This window comes from Orcinus orca, chromosome 5 (assembly GCF_937001465.1).
Source record: "Orcinus orca chromosome 5, mOrcOrc1.1, whole genome shotgun sequence".
NCBI classification, from domain to species: Eukaryota; Metazoa; Chordata; class Mammalia; order Artiodactyla; family Delphinidae; genus Orcinus; species Orcinus orca.
Window position 1 is genome coordinate 4,808,119 of NC_064563.1, and position 24,735 is coordinate 4,832,853.

At 43.1% G+C, this 24,735-nt stretch overlaps 1 protein-coding gene across 10 annotated transcripts in view; it reads left to right on the top strand.

Annotated features, from left to right (window-relative positions):
* THRB (thyroid hormone receptor beta) overlaps window positions 1-24,735 on the top strand; it is a 392,184-nt gene that overhangs the window by 312,268 nt on the left and 55,181 nt on the right. For 9 of the 10 annotated variants that reach the window (XM_033431962.2, XM_049710126.1, XM_033431959.2 and 6 more), the window contains one exon: window positions 5,553-5,813. The exons of the other annotated variant lie outside the window; for it this stretch is intronic. In XM_033431962.2, coding sequence (XP_033287853.2) covers window positions 5,553-5,813 — 261 coding nt within the window. The remainder of the gene's footprint in view (window positions 1-5,552; window positions 5,814-24,735) is intronic. 10 annotated transcript variants of the gene reach the window in all.

The window sequence follows — 24,735 nt, forward strand, 5'->3', positions numbered from 1 at the left end:
TCTCCTGTTCTACGTGACTCCACAAATAAAAGTCAGTTGACGTGTCTGAGAATCGCACAAGGCTGAACGTACGGGTTGGAGTCAAAAATTTAAGTGGAAATCAGAGACATCATACTTAGTGGCCTGATGCTCTACGATGATAATTCTACACACTCACTGGGTTGGCAAAGCGTATCATATATACATCCGCTGAACACAGGATATGGTTCGGGGGTCTCAGTGCCTCATACTGATGGCCTTTTAATGCAAACTCCACAATCGTAATTGGGGCCATGAAACCCCAGCCTAACTCAGCAGACCCTTCCTGAGCACTTTGTCATAATTCCATTTCCTTTGCCTTAGCACTTTTCTAAGGTGTAAGCTTGCTTTCATGTCCTGAAATACTTGCATATTTTCATACAATTCTCCTTTTTTGATGGACAGGTTTATTTTCCATTATCTTTAACGAAATTTCCAGAGATAGGACGTAGGCAGTTCTGTTCATAGGATTTATGTTTGTTTCTTTTTGCAAAAGAACCCTTTAGGTCAATGCTGGGTCATTCGAGCCACTAGAATTATGGTCATCTAACACAGATGCAATCATTCAAATCTAGACGCCCTCGAGACACACAGGTCAATGTGTGTCTAGTTATTTTAGTAGCAGTTCACATGCCCCTATCTAGTTCTTTCCTTTGATTCTACTTATTTATTAATTTGCATCATAACTGACAAATTAATTGTCGATGTCTAGACTATGAAATATTAAAAGCCATCTGTTAACTGGGATCCATTAAAGAATTCGTTCTTCATGCGAATAAGAAGATATGGTCATTTCCAGAATCTCCCTTTTAAAAAAAAAGTATTTCTACTACTGTGCACGTTTGTGTCCCAGATATTCCTCAGAACAGGCTTTTTGACTGAATATTTACTCACATCCATACCTACAATCTACAAGATAACTCCAGTTAACATCTGACTTTCAATGCTTCAAGCAGTAGATCCCAAAATAATTGATGACTGTTTTAATTATCATGCGAATTTAGTCCAGGGCGTGTAAAACCTTCCAGTCTGAGAAGGGAACTGCACCCTTATCCGATATCTGCCAATAATTTGTTTTCTTACCTTAGATTTTCTTAACCCTGTGGATCTCAAACTCTACTGGGTATCAGAACCATCTGTAGAACTTGGTAAATATACAAATGCCCAGGCCCCATACTATTTCAATAAGCCTGGTCTCCTGCCATCTTTTTTTTTTTTTTTTTTTTTTTTTTTTGCGGTACGCGGGCCTCTCACTGCGTGGCCTCTCCCGTTGCGGAGCACAGGCTCCAGACGCGCAGGCTCAGCGGCCATGACTCACGGGCGCAGCCGCTCCGCGGCATGTGGGATCCTCCCGGACCGGGGCACGAACCCGTGTCCCCTGCATCGGCAGGCGGACTCTCAACCACTGCGCCACCAGGGAAGCCCCCTCCTGCCATCTTTAATAGCGCCTCACATGACTGATATACCAAAATTTGAGATTCACGGATGTAGTCTTTTGAGATTTTAATCCTTCTGAAAAGAAATATCTCATTGGTTTGAGGTTTGGGGGAAGCAAAGGATACAGAAATAGCAGGAAATCCCTGAAAACCATCATTGCCAAGCAAACATGGAAATAACACAGTTCAAAATGTATGTAAGTTTTTTTCACATTGAAACTACAAACATTTGGTATAATAAAACCTTGTTAGCTTGATATTATAAGAAATTAAACCCTAGCAATCTTACTGGCGAGGTACAAATTGGTCTCCAGCTGCCTGTTCTGATAGATGAGATTGAAGGAGAGCCATATACCTACCAGGAGGGAATGAGCTTTGTCACACCAAAGAGAAGAGGTTTTTGCAAATTCACATCCCACCTAGGTTTTAAATTTTTTGCCCTTTTCTGAAATTCTTTAGGGGGTATGAAGTTGCATGCAGCATATCCATTATCAAGCTAAGGAGGTTCTGTTATAGAGGGTTTTTTCCCTTTTTCTTTCTTCCCTTTTTTTTTTTTTTCCTCTTTTTCTTCTTTTAAATCTGAAGGAAAACGTTCAGGGCTTCTAAACACTAAAGAGAAAATTTTGTCTTAGGCCAGTGTTCAGTCTAGTGCCAAACTTACAGTGGAATTCAAATGCATATAGTAAGGAATTTATTCAGAGTGGCTATCCTAATCATCTTTCCCTTTGCTCTATTCAACTGTCTTAAAATTTCCTGTTTCAAACAGCTATGTTACTTGATTAAAACAATGGTAAAACTTTTTGTCTCTGCTTTAATATTAAATAACCTAAATTTTTGTTTATAAAATTGGAGCATTGAAATCTCAACCAATCCATTAATAAATAAATAAATAACACAGTTCACAGCATCCTCGGCAGGCAGAATTGAAGGAGCCTGGAATCGTGTCTCATCCCTCCTTGGGAATGGAATAGGAATCATATATGCCCTTCTCTTCTTGGGAAAATAATCAAGAATCCTCCTTAAGTAAATCCCTCAAGTTTTCCCGTGACCCAACCAGGGCTTCTTAGGCCCAGATGTGCTGGCAGTGCCCCAACAATAAACCTGCCAGTTAAGCAACAGAATATCATTATCATGAATGTAATTACAGACAGTAATTACGAGCTCGTAAACGCCTCTCACGAATGGAGCCCTTTTCCCAAACCACCTCGGACTCTTTTCTTAGGAAAATGGAAGGCAATCCTATCCCCTGCCTCCCCGCAAAAATAACCTCACTTGCTTAGAAGAAATTCCTGCTCTTGCTGGCCCAGGGGACATGCTGAGCAAACTTTAATGGGCTGTGCTTTAGGGAGGAACGTCCCCTTGGGTGGGGTCCCTTCCATCATCTCTCATCCACGCATGTTGACTAGCTCCCTTCACTAGGGAGCAGTGGCTACCCAGTTTGGCTGTATTTCTTAATTTCTGTGCAGGTAGGGGAATTAATACCACATTTTAAGAATTTCTGCAGAAAAATCAAATGTTGGAGGTGCTACAAAAAACTGTGATAACTTTAACATTATTTGAAGTGGAGCATTAGGGACTTCCCTGGTGGCGCAGTGGTTAAGAATCCGCCTGCCAATTCAGGAAGCCCTGGTCTGGGAAGATCCCACATGCCGCAGAGCAACTAAGCCAGTGCGCCACAACTACTGAGTCTGCGCTCTAGAGCCCGTGAGCCACAACTACTGAGCCTGTGCTCTAGAGCCCGCGTGCCACAACTACTGAAGCCCATGCACCTAGAGCCCGTGCTCCGCCAAAAAGGGAAGCCACCGCAATGAGAAGCCCACGCACCGCAACGAAGAGTAGCCCCCGCTCGCCGTCACAACTAGAGAAAGCCTGCATGCAGCAACGAAGACCCAACACAACCAAAAATAAATTTAAAAAAATAAAAATAAAATGGAGCATTACACGGTGCAATTTCCCAAGGAATTAGAGTCCGTGACATCATAGAAACATGCATGGGTGAGAAGGCTTTTCACTTCTGTAAAAACGAAATGAAACTCTTTTTGCAAAGTTAACCCTTGCATTCAGTGGCTTTATATTTAGCTCGTGAAAAACTTTTTTTTTTTTTTTTGGCCACACCGCGTGGAATGTGGAATCTTAGTTCCCGCACCTGGAATCGAACCCTTGCCCCCTGCAGTGGAAGCACGTAGTCTTAACCACTGGACTGCCAGGGAAGTCCTAGCTCATGAAAACCTCAAACCCTCATGGATACTGGGTCCTTGAAAGGATTCCACACAGATATGTTTCATCTGAAATGCCATACAATCTCCCAAGATCCTAAGCTATTTTTTTCTTTTCATGGAAAGTGAGACTAAGTGCCTGTAATTGCAACAGGAGCTGGCACGCTGGAGTCCAGACCTTTTGGATTTACCATGCATTGAATAACGCCCTAGAAACTGAGGAGGAAGAACCCAGGTCTAGTTCGCTCCCCTCCCACGATGCCTAGCACAGCCCTTTGCATAGAGTGAATTTTCAGGGCTCTTCTCTGAATAAGAGCAAATATTACATCCAAAAGTGTTGTACGATTTTGTTTAAAGGGGATCATTGGTTACTGGCCAAGTTAGGGTATTTCATGCTGCAGTATTTCCATTGACTGTGACAGAAATCACGTGTCGATTATTGCTATCTTGCTCTAGTTGTTCACAGTCTTCTCCTGTACTAGAAATAAAGTGGATGGGTATCGGGGTTTCCACACAGTAACCCCAAGACCAGGAAAGGTAAATGCAACTTCCAAAAGGGGCTGAGAACAGATGACACCTTTAGAGAAACCACCCCTAACCAACATCTCTGAAGGCATCTAGTAGCTTTACAAAGGGGGCTTGTGAAAAGCGAATGCATGTTTAACCCTTGCATTAAGTAATTTAAAATTCATTTTAAGTGTCTGAACAGCAGCTTTAAATTCCCAGTACTATGCACAGACCAGGATGGACTTGTCTCTCTGATACGGATATTCACGGTCCTTTGGCCCTTTCAGCATAAAAGAAATTCACTTATCGATTAGTCTTTCCATCACTGTCTATAATCACTTTAAAAGTAGAACTCTATATTTTTTTCTCATTTTGACAGACAGTAGCCTACGAATTTCTGGAAATATGGGTGACCAGATGGATTATGTTTTTTAATGTGACTGCATCTACAAATTATATATACTAGCATACTCCTTTTTACTCTCTACTTTATAGCTGTATTCAGTAAAATAGTCAAGGAGGTAAAATTGGCCACCAGCGAAGGTTAGTGTGAGAACGTTTTCATTATATTGTTCTATTGTTCCCCATTCCCTAGAGGGCAGACCTTCAAGTCCCTATAAATTGAATAGAGAAAACAACATCGTATACATAAACCATAACTGCCTGTATCTCAACGCAAGAGACGTGTGGCTTTTCATTCTATCATTAGGGCTCTTAATTTACCCCACAAATAAAGCACGATCTGCTCGGTTCATCTGATCTCCTCGCCTGTTTGGGACAACATTGAAACCATCGACACAGTTTCTCTTGGAAGAGCCAGCCCTTTGTGTCAGGCTGTCGGGAGTGGAAGGTGACAGGGAGAACAGAGTTGTCACTCTCACGTAGCCACGTGGCACGTCCCTCTTAAGCAACAGGGTGCCCCTCAGGTCAGCCTGTGATAACACCCAAGTCAAATAAGGCCGAATCCTGGACGTTTTATGTCCTGAGGCTCTGAAAAGTGTCCACGGCCAGCCCTGACCCTCGAGACCTCAAATGGTCATCTAAGCAGTGACATAAATTGGTGTCCACTTGCTCCTGGGCCATCGCTGTTGGGAGCAGGGCTGGCGAAAGGGCAGCCTTCCCACGGAGGAGCTGACATCTTTGTAGGCAGTAAAATCGGGGGAATGTGTTGATTACTCCGACAGGCAATCCAGCGCCGGTGGCTCCATGCCCGAGGCTGACACCCTCTGCATCTTATGACCACTGTCAAGGGGAGGGGTGTGCGAATGCTGTCAGCCCCAAAGAACCGAGGAAGCACTTGCCTTCCAAACCTCTCCATCTCAGCCCCGTCCTGACAATGCCAAAGCTCGTCATCTCGTGTTTTTCAACCCTCCAGAAAATGGCCTTCCAGCCTGGGACAAGCCGAAGCCTTGTCCCCACGGCAAGCAGGAGTGGAAGCCTGTGGGAATGTCTGAAGCCTGCCTGCACAGGAAGAGCCCCCCAGAGAGGCGCAGTGCATTGAAGAATGAACAGTCGCCCCGGCATCTCATCCAGGCCACCTGGACCAGCTCCATATTCCATCTGGACCACGACGATGTGAACGATCAGAGCGTCCCTAACGCCCAGACCTTCCAAACGGAAGAGAAGAAATGTAAAGGTAACCAGATTTTTATTAGACCCCAGTTGCCACAAGGAAAAGAATTTTCTCTTAAGTGTGTGCTCTGTTTCCACTGAGTCCACGTGTGGTGTCCATGTGTTTTCCCCAGCTGCTCTCTTCCAAAGTTTCTTTATCCCCATATCTTCTGGGAAGCATAAAATAAGTGGGTTCCAAAGGAAAGCAGTTAATTTCAGTTTCATGTTGGGGCACTTGGGGAGAAGACATTTTTCTTTCTCTAATTAGCAGGAGGGTTGTTAGTTTTGGCTTCACTTCTGTTTTCGAAGCTAAGTAGAAACAGACATTGATATCGTTACATAACTACTTGCTTTGAAGCATGTGTTTGTGTGTGTGTGTGTGTGTGTGTGTGTGTGTGTGTGTGTGTGTACGTGACTTTTCCCAATTGTGCCAGTAGCTAATGGGATCTCAAAGTCTACCTTTAACCTAAATAGACAATTCATGTTCAAGAGAGAGGTTTGAAGTTGTTTTCTTTTACTCATTAAGTCCTGTGTCATCATCCTGAAAGGCGAGATTATGGTGTTAGGGGGTTGTCACCTCATAAAAAGATGTTAAACTGGCCTAAGTTTCTGATTGCATTAGATTTAACTGGTCTTTACCTCGGTCGCCTCCACCCTGACAGATGTCTTTGTGTTGATCGCTTTATGGTCTTAGGGCTTCCCAAAATCTTTGCTTCTTAAATCAATTTGTGTCTTTAAATGTCCAAGTTCATGTGACCTCCCACTCTTTTTCAATTCAGCATTTTTAAAAATAAGGTCTTTTTCCATTTTCTTTAAGGACTTTGACTCATGATCAAGTTATTTTTGTTATGGAAGTGTAGTTGATTTACAATGTTGTGTTAGCATGATAAAGTTTTAAATCGTGTATCTGAAAATCTGCCAATCACATACCAAGATATATTAATGAAAGTTTGTAAAGACTCTTCTGTATGAGCCATGAAGGACTTTTGCAAAGTGTTCTAACTTGAACATAAAACATGATCGTATTCATCCCTCTCAAAAAACTGCTGGTCCTTTAACTTTTCTGAAAACACTTCAGAAGCTCCTTGGAACCACCAGTGGACCTGTGAAGTTGGGTGTGTGGATTGTGTCAGAGGAAAATAGGATTATCTAAACAAATAATAAAATAGTGGTATGAGCTCTGATTTCAATACAGTCAAAACCACACATGTTCTCTTGGGGAAGATTTGTGTTTGAACTGTCTCTCATCCTTATTATTTAGGAGATTTGAGAAATTGAAAGGGATATTTAGAAAAAGAACAAAATAAGTTTTTCCAAAAAAGTCAGGATATAAAACAGGTGTCTCTGTGTGTATGTGCACACTTGTTTGAAATGCAATTGAGAGTTAGTCTTAGAACTTGTAACCAGGTTGTATCTTCAGATTTTAGGAGCTGGCGTCAACACCACATCAGTCCTTGGTTCACAGGGAAATGCCTTGGTTTACAGGAAACGGCAGTATCCTCATGATCTAAGGACCTCACAAACTGAATGTGACTTATTCCTAATTGGTACCCATATTCATTCATTCATTCATTCATGGGTCCATCTCCATCATTTGTGAGAAATCTCGACCTTGGATGTGTAGAGTTTGCGACGCTGTCCAGTTTCCAGTTTGTTGGTAAACCTTAAAAGCAAAAGGAAAGAGTTTCTATTTGGATCCAAGACCCTAAGTGTTGTAAATACAGTGATTAAGATCACAGATTTTTGAGTCTGCCATATTTGGGCTAGAATCTCAGCCTTTCCGCTTTCTGTCCTTGAGCAAACCTATTTGATTGTTGATGGAATTGAAGGTAATGGATGTAAGCGCGTTAGCACAATATCTCCCATAGTGCTGTCTAAGCAGCAGCTTCATTCTTGCTGTGACCGTTATGATCAGCTCTGCATCATCAAATCACATAAATGCCTTGGGCTGCGCTGAGTGCCCGGTGAGGGATGAAGAAGGAGACCAGGACAGGTGGGTGTGGGGTGCAGCGTGACATCGCAGGGGGTTTAGATTTGACCATCCGTTTCGCATCCATTCAGCTCTCTTTTGCTGCAAGGTGGAGAACTGTTGACTAGGAAAATATACTTAAATTAGTAAATGAAAGGCCTTCCTCCAGACTCTAGTTTTAAAAGGAACGCAACTGAGGTAAACGCTCCCGTAGTTTCCAGAGCAACAGCCAGGGTTCACACTGGCATGGACGTGAAGCAATGCCTTGGTTCAGCGTGAAGATGCTGAGGAAGCCTACTGTCATGGCCAAAACCGTAAACGGAATTTCACTCATTCCCAATGGACACCGGTATTTGATGAGGTGGTGGTGAGGCCAGGGAAACAACTGGAGTGGTTGCTTTTCTTTTCTGAGTTGGGTCCTCTCCATCTCCTCGGCTGGCCAGCCACCTCCTCACAGGATCTGTGAGAAGAGCTCTATTTTGACATCCATCCAGGTTGGGCATTGAGTTCCTGGCTCTCTCTGTCTAGCCTGCAAACGTGCTTGGTATCTCTTTCCTGGGCTACCATTCCCTGCCTGCGTCCCGTCTGTGTTTATTAAGTGCCTACCATGTGCAGGAGATTGTCCTTCATATCCTTGAAGAAATAGCAGCAGGGCCAAAAATCCAACCAAGTACCCCCATTTCAAGGACTCCAAATGGAATTGATGAGAACCAAATGACCCTTAAAGATACAGAAAGAATCTGCAGTGAAGGAGCCATAAGAACACATGGGCTGTTTGAAGTTCTGCAAAAGCCCATCTCCCAAATCAGTGATCTAGCCAGTCTAGACCAATGTGCCTCTGAGTGTGTGTGTGTGTGTTTTTTAATTAATTTTTATTGGAGTGTAGTTGCTTTGCAATGTTGTGTTAGCTTCCACTGTACAGTACAATGGTTTGTGGTTGGGTACCCTTCTGCAAAATATTACTTCCTACCCGGTTCTACTGATGCAAGTACAGAAACCGAGAGGAAGCTTTAGAAACAGTCATAGCCAAATAGCATCGCCACTGGCGTTCAAAGGCATGATCAGTGGATCCATCTCACTGAACAGGGTAGAGTCTGGTTGGATATTGTCAGACTCGCTTGGTTGGTCACGCAGGGCTCTGTATAAAAATCTTGTGCAGCAGAACCAAGGGTTGGGCCATCGTGGACAGGATATTTTGTAAATTATTCGAGATTTACTGATTTATGCTTTGCAGTATTGTTTTTCTTTTCTTTTCTTTTTTTAAATTTATTTTTGCCTGTGTTGGGTCTTCATTGCTGCGCGCAGGCTTTCTCTAGCTGTGGCGAGCGGGGCCTTGTTGTGGAGCACGGGCTCTAGGTATGTGGGCTTCAGTAGTTGTGGTACGTGGGCTCAGTAGTTGTGGCTCGCGGGCTCAGTAGTTGCAGCTCGTGGGCTCTAGAGCGCAGGCTCAGTAGCTGTGGCAAACGGACTTAGTTGCTCCACGGCATGTGGGATCTTCCCGGACCAGGGCTCGAACCCGTGTCCCCTGCATTGGCAGCCGGATTCTTAACCGCTGCGCCCCCAAGGAAGTCCCTTTGTAGTATTCTCCCTTTGTAGTATTCTTAATGTTTTCTCCCTTTGTAGTATTCTTAATGTTTTTCTCTAGGCTTATTTTTGGTAGGTACTGAATGCCTTCTTTTTCATTTTGATCTGAATACTGCTTTTATTTTAATCTGCATGTACGTGTGCTCCTCTGTGCTACAACCATTGTAAGGAAATTAATTGGTAACACATTTAAATGAAATGAGAGCCCTGGAGCCCTGACATTCTGCTGCATATCCCACAATTCAAATCTGCTCTAGTGCCAGAGGCTATTTCCAGCCAGAAGCAAGTGACCCTGTTCCCCTCCCCCAGCCACACTGCTGCCTTAGAGTTTTTGTCACAATGTGAGCTAATTGCTCAACGGTGAGGACCACACCCTGCTCCCCGCCCACCTCCTCCCTTCCCAGAGTCTGAGATGATGCTCCCAGCTCTCCAACCAGTGGCACTAGCAGCACCTGGACCTCTTAGAAATGCAGAATCTCGGGCCCCAGACTACTGAGCTGGAAGCTCTGGAAAGGGGCCCAGGAATCTGTATTTTAACCAGCCCTCTGAGCATTTCTTAAGACGAGCATCAGGAAGTGCCTGAGAATATGGACAAGCTCTTAGTACCAGTAAAGGAAAGTGTCTGCCACCTAGTGGACACTTGGGGAATGTGCATTTTAATTCCTTTCCTTGAGCGCACCTTGGGGAGCCACCTGAGTCTCTCCATTCTTGATGGGTCCTCCCTTTAGGCCTGGCTTCTTTTAATTGCCACCCGGGTGTTCTGCTCAATCACTCTGCCCAGTAACATCCCTCTGGGACTTGAACCCTTCTGAGAGTCCCACTCTGTTTGGCTGGAGCCCAGCTCTTCCTCCAAGTTCTTACAAGGCTTCTCCCCTCAGCTCTCTCACACCCTCCCGAGCTTCTCTCTGGGAACCACAGGTCCCACCAGCCCCACAAGGATGGGTCCTGGACAGATGCACGCACCCCTGTAGCTGGATCTTGTCAGCCCTGCTGAACCCAGACAGTCAGACCTTCAGCCTGGATGTTTGCCCTTGATGTCAATCAGGGACTTTCCTGAAACACTGGAACCTGGTGGAAGAAACAAGGCAGGGAATGACCCATTTCCAGGGTTGCATCGGAAAAAAAGATAGCAATCTGGTGAGCTCACTGAATTTTCTCTGTAGGTCCGTTCTGTGTTTAGTATCAAGAGAATTGAATCTCAGATACCCAGAAAGGCAAGAAAACATAGTCAAAATAATTTTACTAGGAAGTTACTTTCTCTCACTGTAAAAGTCCCCCATGTACGAAAAGTAAAATTTTCCCAAAAGTTCAACAAAAATGACATTTAGAGATCGTTTGTAATTCCATCCTCCAAGGATATTAAAATCTTTATTATAGTTCAGTCTGTTTTTCTGTGCATATCTATGTCTTACCAACTTGGAATCATACTAGGCATACCATTTTTAACCAGCTGTTAAGGCTTAACAGTATATCATGAACATGTTCCCTTGTCATTAAATATCCTCCTGAATCCTGACTTTTATTGGCTGTAGATTATCCTTGCTTATAGATATAATTTGTTAAACCAGTCCCCAAGTTGTAGACACGTTAAAGCACTTTTTAAAGCAATTTCTTATGTCCGCAAAGGGGCAGACTGTGAACACAAGCTCTTCAGAAGGAGGAAAAAAGTGAACCAAATCAATGATGACCCTTTTAAATGATGTATAATCCTCACTTACCAAAATAACAGAGTGTTCTAAAAATGAAGTCAAGTTATGGTGTGCATTATAATCCTTCAAGTTAGTCACATTTTCAAACACGTGATGGCTCTCTTTGTCCTTAAGTAAAATACAAGGACATCTTCAGGTAAATGAGTGTTTTAGAAGGTCGGGGATTAAAAAGCTTTAGCCCTCCCACCAGTAGACCATCTGCTCCATCCACTTCCACTCTCCTCTCTGTCCCTTCTCCCCATCCATCAGGAAGCGTGGTTCCAGCTGAGAGCACCGGTGTGATTCACACACCTCGAGGGCAGCGGGGAGCCTCAGTCATCAGCATGGGAGTAGGTGCTCTCCACCAGCTTCTGGCACGTGCCAGAGAGCTCTGAGATGTGATACTTCCAAGGCAGGGAAGCGCACCCATCAGTAGCCCAGGGCAGACAGAAAGAGAAGGGCTAGAAAAGAAAGCCCAGGCCACTTCATCTGTGGAGAATCCACTCACCAATGTTGTGAGGATGACAAAACAACTCCTGGGACCTCTTGGTGTTTTCTGAAGTGTAATAAGTTATATAATGCAGAGTAAGACTCACATGATTGTATAAGGGTTTCTTATTGATTGCCTAGACTTTTTGCAAGGGGACCTATATCACTCACCCTTTGAGATAATCAAAACACATTATAATGTGAAAAACAAAGAAAAGGAAAGGAAGAAAGGTCATCAGCTCGACTGGAGGGGAGGGAAACTGGGAACAGCCATGTCAAAGGAAGACAAACCTCTGAAATTCAAAGCTCTGTTCCACCCAACTGCAGTTTTCATTGAGATGCAGCGTGGAGTGGTGGGAGAGCATGGGCTTTTCGAGGCCAATTTTGCAGCGTCTGTTACAGGAAAGCCTGGAGCCCTCTTTCTCCAGGTTTTGTTACCCTTTTGGACCTTGAAATGCATTGACGAACTAGATAAATGTAAATGAGGAAAAGCAGAACAAACCATCACATACACAGCTAGAGGAGAGGCATAAACAACCGAGAAAAGAATCGATAGCAACAACCAAGGTATTTTTCAGACTCTTTAAAAAGTTGAAAAAATTAAACAAGAAACCAAGAAAAGTATGAAGGAGCTGAAATGAAATTTGCACCAGGCAGCCTGGCTCAGACATCAGAGCTCTTTACCATTCATACTTTTATAGCACAAAAGGGCGAGAGAATTCCAGGAACCCTAAGGAAGAAACCTAAAACCTTGGAGAAGATGCTGGTCTACACGAGGCGAACATGTGGGGCAGTTAGACCAGCCAGGACGGAGCAGTGGGGCTCAGCACATACCTAGTTTTACAGTCTAAGGTCAAATTCTCGCACAGCCACGTACCAGCCGTTTAACCTTGGGCAAGTCACCTAGCCTGCCTGAGGCTGTTTCCTCATCTGTAAAATGGGGTCTCGCCTCTCTCTCGAATTGTGGAAATAAAGAAGCTTAGGTGATTTCACAGAACACCGTGAGTGCTCAATAAGTAAGAGTTATCTTCTCATCATGAAGCTTAGAAACATTATGAGAAGCAGATAGGATATTAGGGATATAGAACGCCCACGTGAGAATAATCACTAAGTTGATGCTAACAGGATTGAAGTTTTTAAAGCCAGGAATATAATGGAAGCAGGGGGAAGAGACACAACAGCCGAATCCTGTGATAATACCAACAGGTAGTTTTCAGACGAAATCTGGGACAACGTGGGAGGTTAACTTACTGACCTTGCACTGAAGTTGGAAAGATAACTATTGGGAGAGTCAGCCATACAAAATTATCAGAGGTGACCACTGGAATTCAAAGTCCTTCCCGTCCTGCACGGGTTGCCCTGAGTGCCTGTAATTCCATCATGGCCCTTTCTCTGTGGTCTTTCAAAATGCAAACCTCCTGGCTGGATATCTTATCAAGTCACTAGTATCTCCAAGTGGAGAATTGAGTCCGATTCCTTTCCTCCTCAACAGGATCCAGTAAAGGCAATAGAAGGAGTGGGAAAGGGAGGAGGCCATGAGAGGGCTGAGGATCACAGGGAAACGGGTGAGACAGAGAAAATAAAGAGCAGGTCTCCCACGCAGCACTGTACAGGTTGTCAGGTTGTGCACTGTGCAGTAGGAGTGGTATTTACCACAGGCATGGCGCCCTACAAACAAACGTCACCGCCTCACTGCTGGCCAGGAGCTGGCCCGGAACACAGGATGAAAATACAAAGAGGTTCCAGTCACACTTAGACAAATGTGTGAATGGCATACTGATCACTGGCTATCAAGATATTCCAAGACTGATGTTCACACATACACACAAATATACATATGATTTGAAAAATACAGCAAATCGTCACAATGTATGTTTTAAATATCTTGCAATTTTATTTGTCAATTATACCTCAGTAAAGCTGAAAAAAAAAACCATTCTGAGAATCCACCTGTTACACAGCTGGCCTACTGCACTGAGTCTTAGGGATGTCGCTCAGCATGTAGTAGGCGCATAGGGACTGTTTAGAACAGAAGATCATGGTTTGCCTCTTGGCTCTGACACTTTCCAGTTATTGAACTATGGACAAATCCCTAATTCTCTCCAACGAATACTGTAATCAGAGGTTAGTTGGCCACAGAGAAACCAAGGACATCAACCTACATTCCATCCTAAATGTCCATCCACAGAGGAATAGATAAAGAAGATGTGGTACATATATCCAATGGAATATTACTCAGTCATAAAAAAGAATGAAATAATGCCATTTGCAGCACCATGGATGGACCTAGAGATGATCATACTAAGTGAAGTAAGTCAGACAGACAAATATATCACTCATATGTGGAATCTATTTTTTTAATGATATAAACGAACATATTTACAAAACAGAAACAGACGCACAGATTTCAAAAACAAACTTGTTACCAAAGGGGAAACGTGGCAGGGAGGGTTAAATTGGGAGTTTGGTATTAACACACACACTACTATATATAAAATAGATAACCAACAAGGCCCTACTGTAGAGCACAGGAAACTCTGCTCAATATTCTGTAAATGGGAAAAGAATCTGAAAAAGAATGAATATATGTATATGTATAACTGAATCACTTTGCTGTACACCTGAAACTAACTCAACATTGTAAATCAACTATAATCCAATCAAATATTTTAAAATTTAAAAAATTAAAATGAAAAAAAGTAGGGAGTTCCCTGTTTGCCTAGTGGTTAGGATTCTGGGCTTTCATTGCCATGGCCTGGATTCAATCCCTGGTTGGGGAACTAAGATCCCACAAGCCAAGCAGCACAGCAAAAAAAAAAAAAAAAAAAGTAAACAGAAATAAATACAAAATAATGGCAAAAATAAAATAAAGTATTTCTCCAATACGATAACCATATTTCCCCCTGTGGGAAAAATAGAGCAAAATACATTAAATCAGTACTGGCCCCCAAAACCTAAGCTATGATCATCATGAAAACATAGCACCAGCTCCAGGATAAATTGCAGAATCAGTCGTCTTCTACTGCCTCTTTCAGTGTTCTTACTGAACCCTGGGCCAGCTTTCCCCAGGAACAGAGGAGGCTTCAGGTTATTCTCAGTTCTTTAGTAAGTCTAGGCTTCTTCCCTCTTCAGTTTCTGAAAACGTACCCATGTTCCATCATAAACTTCTCTTCCCGAAGGTGTTGGTGACCAGTTCTACCCTCTATCCTTACCTCTGCAGGGCAGAGGCTTTGGGTTTTGAAAACCCCGGAGAACCAGAAAATCCATGCCAAGAGCAACCTCTGGTAGCACCATCGCAGACAAGGCAGGTCTCCTGGGGACCATTTCACCTGCACTTATCACCTGTGTGATGCTCAGGATGAGCTGTCTTTAGAGATTAGTCTTGGTTCTGGACCAATCCAGCCTCTTTGACTTGAATTGTTCCTCTACCCACACTGCAAAGATACCAGAAATCCAGAACCAGCAGGGCTTTGGGAAAGAGAGTCGGGAATCCTCCGTGGTCCAGAGCCATCCTCCATGGCATCGGCTGAGACAGAACCATTGCCTCTGTTGAGCCACTATCCTCAGGGCATTTGTCAGTATTGGCTTATACAAGAGACTTGACATCGTTCAACTTTACTGCCTCTTAAAATATAGAACTGGGGTCTTCCCTGGTGGTCCAGTGGTTAAGACTTTGCCTCCCAATGCATGGGATGGGGGTTCCATCCCTGGTGGGTGAGCTAAGATCCCACATGCCTCGAGACCAAAAAACCAAAACATAAAACAGAAGCAATAGTGTAACCAATTCAATAAAGACTTTAAAAATGATCCACATCAAAAAAATAAATAAAATAAAATACAGAACTCTATTGCCAATATGACTACTTAACTCAATTAGCTCTACTGTGAACTCACTCAGCACGAGTGACAACATTGCATGTGGGCTGATGGTTTATTAGTCCAGATGGCAATATTCAGTGAGTGGCAGGTTTTACCCCAACTACCCTCCTCACAGTTGCCCCACAATATGCAGCTACAGAGGCCATATGATCGTAAGCCAAGCCTCAGAACTAATGAAAAGATACTTATTTGGCTCTGTTTGCCCAGCTCTGGAAAAAACGTCTTATAATAAGCCTAAGATATAAAACTAAAGGTCAAAACTATGTAAGTAAAAGAAGCTCCTGCCCTTTAAGGGAGGAAAAAAATACATGTTAATTTTTGCAGGACTTTCAATTGACTGCGTTTCCAAGGAAACAGTTATCTGAAATGAGTTCATCTCATTTCATATTTATGGCCGGACCTAGGGATACTCCTTTCTTGTTATCCCTTTCTGGTTACACATGATACGCTCATTCTTAACTTTCTTTTGAAGTGATCGTTCTATGTTTGAGTCTCATTTCTTCCACAAATAAAGGAAATAAATGCTTATTCTTACGATGTTTTAAAGTATTTTGCAATATTAAGAATATAAGCCTTTAGGGCTTCCCTGGTGGCGCAGTGGTTGAGAGTCCGCCTGCCGATGCAGGGGACACGGGCTCGTGCCCCGGTCCGGGAAGATCCCACATGCCGCGGAGCGGCTGGGCCCATGAGCCATGGCCACTGAGCCTGCGCGTCCAGAGCCTGTGCTCCGCAACAGGAGAGGCCACAACAGTGAGAGGCCCGCATACCACAAAAAAAAAAAGAAAAAAAAAGAATATAAGCCTTTAAGAATGAAGAATATTAAGAATAGTGGTGCTCACCACTAAAAAGTAAGAAAATAACACTAATCAATCTGACACACTTTTCTCAGATGAATCAAAGGCTATTGAGCTTGGCTTCTTGTTTTATTGCAAATTGGCTTACTTTTCAATTTTTGTTCTTCCAGTTTTATCGAGATATAATTGACATACAGCACTGTATAAGTTTAAGGCATAACATTTTGACTTACATACATTGTGAAAGGATGACCACAGTAAGTTTAATGAACATCCATCATCCCTTACAGAGAGAAAATTAAAGAAATAGAAAAAATATTTTTCTTTGTGATGAGAACTCTTAGGATTTGCGCTCCATAACGTACAACAGTGTTAATTATATTTACCATGTTGTACATGACGTCCCTAGTTCTTATTTATCTTATAACTGGAAGTTTATACCTTTTGACCACCTTCATCCAATTCCCCCTCCCCCTTCCCCCCCCCCACCCAGCATCTGGTAACAGAAAATCTGATCCGTTTTTCGGTTTGTTTCTGAAGTATAATTGACCTACAACACTATGTCAGTTCCTGGTGTACAGCTTAGTGATTCAATATTTCTATACATCTCAAAATGATCACCACCAGATCTGCTTAGTTTTGGGGTTGGTTTCTGGTTTTTGTTTTTTTATTTTATTTTTTTATTTTATTTATTTTGGGCTGCGTTGGGTCTTCGTTGCTGCACGCGGGCTTTAGTTGCCCCAAGCGGGGGCTTCTCTTGTTGCAGAGCCCAGGATCTAGGCACGCGGGCTCAGTAGTTGTGGCTCACGGGCTTAGTTGGTCCGCGGCATGTGGGATCTTCCTGGACCAGGGATGGAACCCATATCTCCTGCATTGGCAGGCGGATTCTTAATCACTGCACCACCAGGGAAGTCTTGTTTTTCTTTTTTTTAAATTAATTAATCTATTATTCATTTTTGGTTGCATTGGGTGTTTGTTGCTCTGCGCAGGCTCTCTCTAGTTACGGCGAGCGGGGGCTACTCTTCGTTGTGGTGCGCGGGCCTCTCATTGTGGTGGCTCCTCTTGTTGTGGCTCTAGGCTCACGGGCTTCAGTAGTTGTGGCACACGGGCTCAGTAGTTGTGGCTTGCGGGCTCTAGAGTGCAGACTCAGTAGTTGTGGCGCACGGGCTTAGTTGCTCCAAGGCCTGGTTTGTGTTTTCAAGCGTTGAATTGGAAAAAGAAAATTGGTGGCAGGAGACCATCATGTCTTCAAGTTTGAGTGAGTTGTGTGTTTTCCTGGAAGATCTGCTAAGGCAAACCTATAAATTCCTTTTTATTTGATTTTAATCTCAGCTTTACCAAAAAGTGGAAGTGGTACAGAGAACTCCCATATACCCTTCACCCCGATTCACCAACTGTTAACATGTTGCCACATCTGTTTTATCATTCTGTGTGTGTGAATACTACGTGTTTGTCTGCCTATATACATATTATCATTTTTCAGAACCATTTAAGACTTAAGTTGCAGACATCATGCCCCTTTAAATACTTCAGTGTGTCTCCTGAAAGCAAAGAAGTTCTCTTAGAAAACCGGGGTACAATGATCAAAATCGGGTAATTTAACATGGATGCGTACTATCATCTAACCTACGGACTTCATTTAAATTTCACAAACTGTCACTCCTCACCCCTCTCTCCCCACAGAGGAGAGGTCAAGGCTGAGGGCAGGACTGAGAGGGGGCGTGTCGCTAGATCCTGACTTCATTCCCGACAGGGCTTTGCCACCGCTGTTCCTTAAACCAGCTTGTTTTCCGGGCCAGGACCAGGCCAGGAGTGCGCCTTTCACTTAGTTTCTGTCTGCCTAGGTCTGCTTTGATCTGTTCCAAACCTTTCTTTGTCTTTCATAGCACTTGACATTTGTGATGAATGCAGGCTGATTATTTTCTAGAATGTCCCTCCATTTGACTGGTGTTTCCTCATGATTAGAATCAGATTGTGCGTGTTGGGCAAAACTACAAAAAGTAAAAATTGCTGTATCACCCGATGTTTGTTCCTACAAAAATTTAACTTGAAGTATGTGATTCAGAAATAGTTTCCAGTCTTCCAAACCACCTACATCTTTGTGTGAGTCCTCTTGTGTTTATTTTTCCCTTTTTCTTTTCCATTATGGTTTATTACAGGATATTGAATATCGTTCCCTGCGCTATACGATAGGACCTTGGTGTGTATCCATTCTGTATATAATAGTTTGCATCTGCTAATCCCAACCTCCCAATCCCACCCTCCCCCAACCCCTCCCCCTTGGCAGCCACCAGTCTGTTCCCTGTGCCTGAGTCCTTCAGTGTTCTAAGGGTGAACGTCTCCAGAATAAAAGTTATTTGTTTCTTTCTAACCAGTGACCTTCTTAAGGTTGGAATGACAGGACGATGCTTACCTGGGGGTCACCTCTCTTCGCACTGGGACAGAAAGCAGATTCTCTGCCGTCTGAAGGCTTTTCTGAGGAGAGCAAATAGACGGCTGCCTCTTCGGTCTCTTCTCACGTTTAACTGGACTTTCTTTCCTTTCCACGATTCAAACCGTAGTAAATTACAAAACCACTAAGATTGGGGTATATTTTAGTTAATCTTGATACCTGTAGTGTATCTTTCTAGACTATTTTGACATTTGAAATAGAATGAAGAATTTCTAGTTCTGTCTAGACCAGTTCTAGACCAGTTCTGTCTAGACCAGTTCTAGATCTGGGTCTCAGGGTGCCAGCATGAAGTAGGTCCTATTTTTGGAAACGTTTACAAATCCTCCTTTATACCCCTCATCCTTCAAGGCCCAGTTCAAATGTCACTTCCTCTGGGATCCTCCACTCACAATGAATCATTTCTTTCTCATGCTGTCATGAAATTTAATTAAAGTACTTCCTGTGCTCTGCCGTATCATATTGTGGCTTTAAACATGCCTGTTTGATCCTCCAGTGACTCTGATTTTATCTTGATTTACATCAGAAATGTTTTTAGTGTGTGCTCTGTGCCTAGTACTGTACTGTGTGCTGAGAATAAGAAGTTTGATGAGACACCCTGCTTCCTGCATGGGATTTCCAAATAGAAATGTTGGAAGAGCTTTGAGTTGAGACCTGAAATGAGCACAACCCTGTTTATGGCCAAGCAATGATGAAAATTCTATTGGCTGGCATTTATCTTAGAGAAAAAAAAGAATCTAACCTACATTGTTTTGGAAATAAGAATTCCGTTTTCTTCCCTGTTCACCTAACACTGGTGGTCAGATACTGTCTTCTGCTTATTGATATGTTCTTTTAGTTGGGTTGCAAACTTCAGAGGAAAATCATGTCTTCCTCCTGGGGTGTATCCTCCATTAAGTGTAGGAAAATAACGTACACAGTATGTTATATAAATAGTATTGGTATATAAATGATGTGAACTTATTAATTTTCTGTCTGTTGACAAAAATTTTAATTACCTCGAGTTATTTATTTATAATCTCACATCTAGTTTGTCAAAGCTTTGTTGAGATATATTTTGTGTATCATAAAATTCCTATTTTAAGTGTACAGTTCCATAATTGTTAGTCTATTTACGGAATTGTGCAACCATGACCACAACCTTATTTTAGAACGTTCCCATCACCCTCAGAGAAACTTTGAGCTGATGTATAGCTACTCTTCATTCCTGGACCCAGCCTCTGGCAACCACTCACCTACCTTCTGTCCGTACGGATTTGCCTTTACTGGACACTGCACAAAAGTGGAATCATACAATAAGACTGACACCTTTCAGTTAACATACTGTTTTTGAGGTTCATGCAAAATACTGTTGCATGTATCAGTACTTTATCTGAACTTTTTACCTTTAATCATTCTTCATAATACTTCCAAGTATAAGTGAAGAACTGGAGCCTTTAGTGAACAAAGAATACACCCTTTTGAAGTTGACATCCATTGTGGCAGCATCTAGATTTTGCATGAGTTGTTCTTCAAGGTGAAAAGCAAAGTAAATGCAAATGATTCAATCATTCACTCATTATTCCTATTATTAGGGAAATTTGTTATAAAATTAATCTCTGATATGTTACTCTAGAATAAAGAAAGTATACTATAGCTGTTAAATGTCAAAACCATTCCATTCAAACAAGCATTCAACTTTCAAACCAAGTCCATCAGTGTGAATTACAATGAAATAATCACCTTAATACATTAAATTAAGGGGAAATGAATCTACGCACTGTGGGTGATTAAATTAAAGCATACATAAAATAAGTGGCTATGTGATATTCATGCAAAGCATAAATGATATTCATAAAATGTTAAAGGACATTTTTTTCTTCTCAGGATAGAGGGAAACAAACATATTAATATAAATTTATGAAGTAGCATTAAATTAGGCACATTTCTGGAAAAACAGCTAAATCATCACAGTGATTTTAGAATTTGTGTTGAAACACATACTTAGTTGCCCAGAACTTTCAAAACATAAAATGATTCTCTACTTAGAAAAGCAGTGTGGGGAAGTGAGACAAGCAAGTTCTAGAACAGCAATTCAAGAGCTGAAATTTCGATACTAACATCTTCCCTTAGTAACTACATCATAGTGAGAAAACCATCTCTTCAGTTTTCCACTCTGTCAAACGAATAGAAATACCTCCCCCACCAGTCTGGTTGTTCGGTTATGAAGACAGCACGCAGTAGATGTTATCACCATTATTTAGCCAGGGCTCTAATTGAAGTTATACCCAAACGGAAATTTTATGGTATGTTTTCTAGATTATGATGCCCAAGCTTCGTCAGACTACAGTCAGGAAAGATTTGCTTTTGAATCCGATGCTCATTCATGAAAGAGAGCAGAGATTCCACTGCTGGCTTAGAAAAGAGAAGAATTCAATGCTGATAACCACGGCCTAAAATATAGTTTACAAGCCTTCCTTTTTCTTTTCAATCTCCAGCCTTAAGAGTGCCATTCTGTATTCACTTTTGTGTACATGCATTTGTCCTTTGGTCTGGATGCCGATCTCCTTTCGAATATTATCTCATTCCTTCAAAGCACAAGGAGACTTTATGATTTGTCTTTGGTCTTAGGAAACAGCAGTCAGAATAAAACCCTTGATCTTCATGCTGGGAACTCTTAGATGCCAGACATTGTGCTGGAATGTCCATCATTCATCATCACTCTTCCATCCATTGGAAATGCTGTGGAAGAGAGGGTTTGACATTGCACAAATGTCTGGGAATTTTGAGCACTACAACGCATGACTCGAAAACTTAAATGGAACAAATCTTGACTTCAGGCTAAAATCAGATGATACATTATTTTCCAATATGCGAGAGAGAATTTCATGAACTAAGCATCCGACAAGAAATATTTTGAGCATATAAATGCCCTTGTCTGGCATGGTTAAGTTTCTAGGCCCCTAAAGGAAGACAGTTAACAAGCTGTGAAGAATCACTGCCTGCCGGGTTATTGTAGTCCTACAGTAATGTAGTAATGTAAACTACTGACGGCATAGAGGCAGGAAACAAGAGGCGTATTTTAGATCCACATACCGTATTCCAACACGTCATCCTGTTTGCATGGAGAAAATGCATCGTAACTCACCATCTGCAGGATTATAATTTTTAGGTCATTCAGCCATTGTCCACTCCCATCCATTCGTTCCTGTGTTAAGCAATTATTATATGCTTACTGTAAACCCCTAAATTAACTTAAATATCCAGGAGATAAGGCACTATCCTTTTATCTGTAATTTATGCATTGACTTTAAAAGAACAAAGGTAGAAACATAAATGTAAATAATTACTTCGGCTATAGTGCATGGAAAGGAAATATTCTTAGTGCAGGCACAGTATTTTGGAAATGAACATGGGGTTTGCAGCCCAGGAAACCTGCATTGAAATCACCCCTGATCAGCCCTATGACCTTGGGCAAGTACCTAACCTCTCCAGGTCTCGGTTTCCTCATCTCTAAAATAGGAACGATGATATGTACCTACAAAAGTGTCGTGAGGCTTAAATGATAGCACCTCCATGCAAGGCATTTCACAGGCTTGGATCACTGTATGGAATAGAGATAAGGTAGGGGAAGGGCACAGGGTGTGACCAAGGCATCGGGAGAGGTGCTATTCAGCCAAACTAGAAATGTCAGAGTTCAGGTTGTCTGAGTGAACAGCAAGAGAGAGGAATAAAAAACAGTCCAGGGCCATGTTATGAAGGACCTCTAAGGCTTTAAACTTTTTCCTGAAAAGTGAGTGTGATTTCAAGCCAGGATGAGGGTGGGAGAGGGAAGAGGTGACATGTTTTCGATTCTCCTGGACAGCCAATCCCCAATCCCCCTGGGATTGAATTGGAAGGTCAGAGTAACATTAAAGACATAGAAACCTGTTGGGTTCACCGACTTTTCTCTTTTTTTTTTTTTTTTAAATTTAATTTATTTTTGCTGTGTTGGATCTTCCTTTCTGCGCGAGGGCCTTCTCCAGTTGTGGCAAGCGGGGGCCACTCTTCATCGCGGTGCGCGGGCCTCTCACTATCGCAGCCTCTCTTGTTGCGGAGCACAGGCTCCAGACGCGCAGGCTCAGCAGTTGTGGCTCACAGGCCCAGCCGCTCCGCGGCATGTGGGATCCTCCCAGACCAGGGCTCGAACCCGTGTCTCCTGCATTAGCAGGCAGACTCTCAACCACTGCGCCACCAGGGAAGCCCCAGCTTTTCTCTTAAAGAGAAGTGGTGGGGAGTTTCTTGAAGACAGTGGCAGCCTGGACTCGTCCGACCTTTGTGACCAGATGTTGGGGATCACAGATAATAATTTAATATTATCTCAGAGAGAGATGAATAAGCTGCAAGGAAACGTATAAGCGGGCAGTTTCTACTAGAACAGATCTGGGTTTGAATCCCGCCTCTTCAAATAACCAGCTGTGCCACTTTGGACAAATAGATGGGTTTTTTTAATCTATTAAAAAAAAAAACGTGGATGGCCATGGCTGCCCTGAAGAACCATCATAAGGATTAAATAAGACTCTTAGAGAAGTTCAGTCCCGGTGCGTGGGGTACCGTGGAGGCATCTGGGGAGAGGGCAGGTGGCTGGACACGCAGGCCTGGGGTCCACAATGAAGCACCACCAGTGCACGAGGCAGTAGTCAGAGATGTGGACCTTGATGAGGTCACCTGGTGAGAACCGCATGGTTAGAAGGTTCGGGATAAACCAAAGGGAAAGCCGATTTTAAAGGCAGACAGAGGAGCAATGTCTTGAAGAAGACTGGAAAGAATTGACCAGAGGTGGAGGAGGCGTATGATGTAGAAGTTTCTGGAACACCATCAGCAGGTGTGGCCATGGGGATAAGTGAAAGCAGGTATGATACTACTGAGTCCAGATGAAACGGAGCAGGATGCTATGGCCCTCCTCCCCATGTCCTCAGCCCGCCTTTTGTCTCTGGAAACAATTTAACCAAAGAATAAGTTTACTCAAACAAGTGAGAAAACACAGAAGCAAAGGAAGACAGTCAGAGGAGACCAAATAATAATAGTTTAGTCATTAAGCAAAGTCAAGGATCTCTAGTACCTCCTCAAGGGCTATAGGTAATGTTCTGAGCCCTCTCCTGTGAGCTGTCTTGTAGATACTAAAACCCCCACCAGGTGGAAGACGTTAACGACATGATGACCAGGCTGTAGGCATGACATAAGCTGCCACAATTCCGAGAGCTGGCCTCAAGGAAATGGGAACCAACCGACCCTGGAACTAAAGACTAACTGTACTTAAAACAATCAAGATGACACTGATCAGACCACCCCATGACCAATTTCAAGATGACCGTCAGAGCTGCCTGTGCTGTTTCTGCATGTAGCCCCCTCCTTCTGTCTATAAAAGCTCTTGCCCACTGACTGTCAGTGGTGGGGAGGGGAGTTGGCCTTTGGACAGGAATCCGCGCACCTGCCCGGGTTGCCGGCCTCCAAAATAAAGCAAACTTTCCTTTCCATGAACCTTGCCTCTTCATTGGCTTTTGAGCAGCGAGCAGCCGGACCCTCACTTTTGGTTACACAGAGACCTGGAGATCTCGGAAGTCATGCTCCTTGCAAGAGTCCTGAGTGGCAATGATAAAGTGTGCTACGTGCTGTTATGCCCGTAGTGATTGGTCACCAAAACCCAAAGTAGAGGCCGGGAAAGTGGAACTAGGCTGGCCATACAGAGCACCCGATTTCTCCTGGGTTAATTAGGCCTAAAAGGTTTCAGATCAAGGACAAAGCCAATACACCTGCCGGGGCATCAGGAAACAGAAGCTGAAGAAAGGAGCTCTGAGAATCCAGGGCTCCAGGGGACAGCCAGTGAGCCTGGGGATGTGGGCAGAGAACAAGCTTATGGACCACTGGAGCCTTCCTGGAGGGCAGTGGTTTTCAGACTTGAGCGTGGATCAGAATCCCCAGGAGGGCTTGTCTACACACGCACTGCTGGCCTCACCCCCAGTGCTTGTGTTCAGTGGGTCTGGGGTGGAGCTGGAGAATTTGCATTTCTATGAAGTTCCAGGAGATGGCAAATGCTGCTGCTTCAGGAACCGTATTTTAAGAACCACTGACCTAAG